Raw genomic sequence first — 5,501 nt, 5'->3', positions numbered from 1 at the left:
CAGTGCGCTTCATTTTCCTAGTGATATCATATGAGAGAAAAAAAAAAATCCTGTGTTAAATATTTCCTAGCCTGGATGGCAATTCCTGTTGAGGTTGATTGGTGTTACTCATGTCACACTGCTACTGAAGGGAGACCCAGCCTGACTGTGATGACCCACAACTGATGAACAGCAGTGGCTCAGTCTAAGTATCTGTAGTTCAGTAGCAAGTATCCACCATTGTAGAGTTTACTCATTTAAAAAAAAAAAAACATGTTTTTTGCAAATCATGCTTGCCTTCTGTCTCTTTCATTTTTGTTGTTAATGAAATATAATATATGAGCAGCCATCATTAGACATTTGCAAGTTGTTTTTCAATAAAAAAAAATGGAATTCTCAAGCATTAATGTTGAATCAATAAAAGCAATTTTTAAGATTCAACCCATGATCTGACATAGTTGTTATTGTCCCGATGTCTTTGGAGGCCCATTCTATCTACAGACATGTCAGTGGAGCTCGAATATTAATTATTTGAAAAAAGGTTTAATTCCAATTACTGTATGTATTATTTTGGCACACGGATGAGGTTTATGAAGTAAAATGTCATTTAGAACACAATGGGCACACAAAAACTGCAGCGAAACAGTGCCATTCAATAAAATACAACAAAGTCACACGAGTTTTCTGCAAAGCGCTTTGGTTGACGCTTATAAACAAACATAAATGTAAATAAGTATTGTAAAGCCATATTACAAAGCTTGAGCAATGGGTAAAAGAAAATAATCCACCTCACAAACCCCGTTCAATTTAGTGAGGAAGTTTCTTGTTAAAATCACAGTTGCAATTTTGCAAAGCATAATTACATCTATTTGGTTTTGTGTTCAAATTGATGTCATATAAATAGAAGAGTACACGGTCAAACACACTAATATAAACTTTGGTTTTGTGTAATTACAAGTCATAAATGTCACATGCAACACCAAATAAGGCAAAGTTTTATGAAATGGAGAATTAGCTGCTCTGCCCTTGACTTAAACAACAAATATAAAATGATTGATGCCCCAATATTAAGGGGGAAGTCAACTTCTTTCTAATATGTTCTCTGCAGCCCAACTTGTCAGTGTTCTGATTAATATTTTGTTTGTGGAATATAAATTAAACAGGCAAAATCCACTTGAGAAGCTCAGTCAACGCTCCACGTTGAGAGGAGCCAGATGAGGCTTGGGCAATAAAATCTGACCTGCAATTATTTTATTTACTTATTTATTATTAATGTTATTTATTTCTTACTCAACACTTTATTTATTGCTATACGCTTTATTCACTGCTCTCTTCTTTGTTTGTTACGCATGTGCAATGTTTTATTTTGCAGTATTTCTGTATGTATTTCTGTATGTAACCAGAATTTCCTGCGGGAGCAATCCCAAGGGATGAATAAAGTTGAGTCTACATAAGTCTAAGTCTGTCTCCAAGTTGGCCTGGGAATGCCTTGGGATGAGCTGGACAATGTGGCTGGGGAGAGGGAAGCCTGGGCTTCCCTCCTGATGCTGCTGCCCCCACGAGCTGACCCCGGATGAGTGAGAGTAAGTGGATGGATGGATGGATGGATGGATGGATGGATGGATGGATGGATGGATGGATGGATGGATGGATGGATGGATGGATGGATGGATGGATGGATGGATGGAGTGTGGAAGTTGCCGGCCGAGGTGCTCTGGCACGGACGTGACACTGAGACCGGGCAACTGTGATGTCATTTTCAGTCGACAGCAAGTGACAAAGTGGCTGGCCTCATTGATAGATAAAAACAGGGGAATTTTGCTGCTTATAAAACATAATATTTGTCAGAATGGTGTGTTTAGACTGGTGGGGGCATACACAACATGTTATTGTAAAGACAAGGTGGTGTTGACTTCCCCTTTAAGGGTGTTTACACTGTGTTTAAATTCTTCAAACATTAAAATTAAAACTTGCTCTAGTTACAAATTAGTGTCTTAATGATATGTATTTCACTTTAAAATACAATACAAGAACATCAAATATATAACAATAAAGTGGGGTTTCCGCTTGATCTTGTCATATGAAGTTGATGACGTTAGTTTGTTATAGATCCTATAGGAATGCTTACAAAGGTGTTATTCAAAACCTATTGAGTCAGGATACCACGATTGTAAAGTGGATTTTCCTCAAAGTTGGCAACAACAATAATGTGAATAAAGTTAACAAAAGAAAATCAGCAATTTCAATGCTCTTTGGTATGTGTTTACAGGTGGCTGCAGGTGTCCACCTAAAGTGCTCTATATAATAGTAAACCATGCAGGCTTTTAAATAAATTTTGTTTTTTTACTATAGAGAGTGGTGGGCATTCCTCTCCTTTGACAATGCTCTGGTATTCAGCAAGCCTTGATTTGATGAACGCAAAAGTTCAGCTGTTGTCAGTCAGTTTATGCTGCTGCATATTTCTGTCCACTGTTGTTGCACAGCCTCTCCAGTTGCTGCACCAGCTCGTCCTCTCTGGGTCTGTATGGTACCACGTAGCTGTCCTCTTCCAGCAGGATGCGGTTTAGCGTATGCTCATAGTTAATGTGTCGGCGCACCATCAGTATGTACTGCTTGCCCCGCTCAAGGTTGGGGCAGTCACACACATTTGGGACCCAAAGGAACTCACGGTGCTCCAGGCGGAAGCTGTTCCGGTAAGAATGGAGGATCTGGACGTCGTAACGCGTCTCTTCTCCTCTGTATAGCTTCCCCAAGACTCTGGCCCGAAAAACTGATTGGTTGGAAAAGTACTTTTCAAGTTAAAAATTGACAATGCTTAAAAAGAAAAGTTGAAGAAAATAAAAAGCTATGACTTACTAAAATCCTTCCGGCAATACTGCCTCTGGCGCTCTCTTCGACCTTTAACCCTCCGGCATTTCCCACAATGCCCTGCAGGTTAAAATAAAAAGAAATCGACTCAACGTGTACTAAGGCAAGAGCTTTTAGGAAAACAGTGTCAAAACAGTGTCAAAATAACTACTATACGTAATTCATGCTACAGCAAAAGACTCATAAAAACTACTTTTAAACAAGTTATTATTCCACCACAACAAAGGATCACAAGACAAGTTCGGACGACTCGTTCTTCCTGAAATGTCTTTTGAAATGAACTACAAAGGAGATTTTACAGCAGGCCCTCTCGTCTGACATCAGCGATCTCCAACCGAATGAACTAAAATTCCCATAGACTCGTTTCTTGACAAAATACTTTTGTACCTTATTGTGTTTGAAAGCTTGCTGAAACATTTTCATGAAAGCCACTTTGTTTTAATCCTGAAAAACTTGGTTGTTGTGAGTTGTCAAAATGTAGGTCGACTGATCAACTTACGTCCAGGCGAGGGTTGAGGAAGCAGGTTTCTATGGTTCTCCTCTCGTTCCAGACGAGGCAAAATGGGATGGCGGGAAGGTTGCCGTGGTGGCTTCAGAGACCTTACAACTGCTTGGCACAAAATTCACAGAGTTTTCCAAGCCAGTTGGTACAGTAATGTCACTTACACTTATTGAATTTCCTCATGAGCCATTACATTTTCAATACTGTACATACAATACATGTACAGTAACGTGTTAAGCACATACAGTGCTTAACACGTTTATTGGATCATCTGTGATAGAAATCAGAAGAGCAGGATCATGAGCGCTTTAACGTAAACTCGGTCAATTTCAGTGAATTCTCAAGTTACCATTTTGAAATGTTGAGAAATTCAAATGGAATTCACCTATTTACTCCACACTTTTAGCCAGCTCACTACACTTATAGTGTCTACAACAACAACAACAACAACAACAACAACAACAACAACAACAACAACTACTACTACTACTACTACTACTACTATGACTACTACTACTACAACTACTACGACAACAACTACTACTACTACGACTGCTTTTTTAAAAATTTTATTATTACTACTACCAATAATAATACTACTACTACTACTAATAATAATGCACTGTTCAATGTACACATGTCTTCAGGCTTCATTTTAATATCCATGTAGACCATAATGAAAGTGATATATAACACTGAGCATTGGTAAGAAAAAAGAAAGAGGATTTTATTTCTTTGTCATATTGATCTCATAGTCCTCAAATTTAAACATGAAGCCACGATGTTTTGCATCGTTGGCTAGAGTGTGACAGAATGCACAAAGCCTCAGGCTGCGGTGTTTAACATTTAACAAGGGACCCTTGCACATGTGTAGAGCAGGCTTATCGTGAAACGGAAAACAGATGCATTCTTCAGCAGTAGCCTGCAGATTTGTATTTTGCTTTTTTTCACCAGCCAATCACGTGCTTTCAATGTCACAAATGTGTGGCCATGAACAGACTCCTGACCATGATGCTAAAGCTGTAATTAATATGCATTTCATTACTAGTCACCAATGCTAGCAAAACTAAAGCACTTGTTGAGGACCAGGATCACCACTCAGTCAGTTACTATCACGCAGGAGGATATTAGGATAGGATAACTACTTGGAATACATTTGAGGAGCGCACTGGAATGGATGCATTATTCTTAGATCATCATTCCAATCATTATTAATTTATGTAACAGCTCTCGACTTTCGATAATATTATACATATACTATGTAGTGCATACATTATATACGATCAACTTCTGTATACAGTATATATTGCCAAACGTACTGTACCAGCGTTCCTGTTAGAACATTTTACCATTCCTGTTTTTTGTGCTTGTGCCTGTCTAATTTGAGCACAAATTCCCCGGCAAACTCTATACAAAGCAGCTGTCCCGTTGAAAAGCTTGCGCCACCTTATGGCTACTTTCACAGTCATGTGATGTACCGTTTAAAAAATTGAGGTCCTAGAGATTTGAATAATGCCCAACATTTTAAGATACAATCATATCTGCAGGCTCAGACAGTCCTGAGCACAAAAAAAACCCAGGAATGCTACGAGTTTAATTCTGCATTTAAATCTCGTTGATTTGAGTATACAATGATTTTGTGCGTAAAATTGTGAAAGGAGCAACATTTTTCCCACATGATAAAAATCAGCCCTACTCTCATAAACGAGCCATCAGATAATAAGAAATCACTTGGAAATAAAAGCAGCCTGAACGAGACCAATCAAAGTGGACAAGACCTGCTGACGTCATTCTTGTTTACTTTATGGCCTGTTACGTTGGGGAAGCAATAAAGAAATGAAGGTAACTCCAGTAGAACACAAATAGTCTGTCACGTGAAAAATGTCTATGGCCCAGGAAAATGAGAAGAAAAGATTTTAAATTGAAAAGACACTGGTAAAAGTAGGTGTGACAACAGAAGCAGACAAATGACTCATTTGCTTCCCTGTGTTGTATAACTAAGAGGCATTTGACTCATGTGAACCTCAAGACTCATATAATGGCCAGGTAGGTCAGTGACCTGTGACCTCAACGACAAGAGATTCAAGAGATGACCCTCCTATCAGTCCTCAAAAATAAATTCCTTTAGTAGCTTGAAAACTACTAGTTAGTG

General features: G+C 38.5%; 1 protein-coding gene across 2 annotated transcripts in view; it reads right to left on the bottom strand.

Annotated features, from left to right (window-relative positions):
• Positions 1 to 502: 502 nt before the first annotated feature.
• adamtsl5 (ADAMTS like 5) overlaps positions 503 to 5,501 on the bottom strand; it is a 29,580-nt gene continuing 24,581 nt past the window's right edge. For both annotated transcript variants that reach the window (XM_049717800.2, XM_049717801.2), the window contains 3 exons: positions 3,347 to 3,454; positions 2,836 to 2,907; positions 503 to 2,749 (listed from right to left, as the gene is read on the bottom strand). In XM_049717800.2, the coding sequence (XP_049573757.1) occupies positions 2,424 to 2,749; positions 2,836 to 2,907; positions 3,347 to 3,454 (506 nt within the window). In that variant the 3' untranslated portion in view covers positions 503 to 2,423. The remainder of the gene's footprint in view (positions 2,750 to 2,835; positions 2,908 to 3,346; positions 3,455 to 5,501) is intronic.

Source organism: Syngnathus scovelli, chromosome 4 (genome assembly GCF_024217435.2).
Source record: "Syngnathus scovelli strain Florida chromosome 4, RoL_Ssco_1.2, whole genome shotgun sequence".
Taxonomy (NCBI): Eukaryota; Metazoa; Chordata; class Actinopteri; order Syngnathiformes; family Syngnathidae; genus Syngnathus; species Syngnathus scovelli.
Note: the sequence above shows the minus strand (reverse complement) of the source record. Positions and strands in the feature narration are given on the sequence as shown.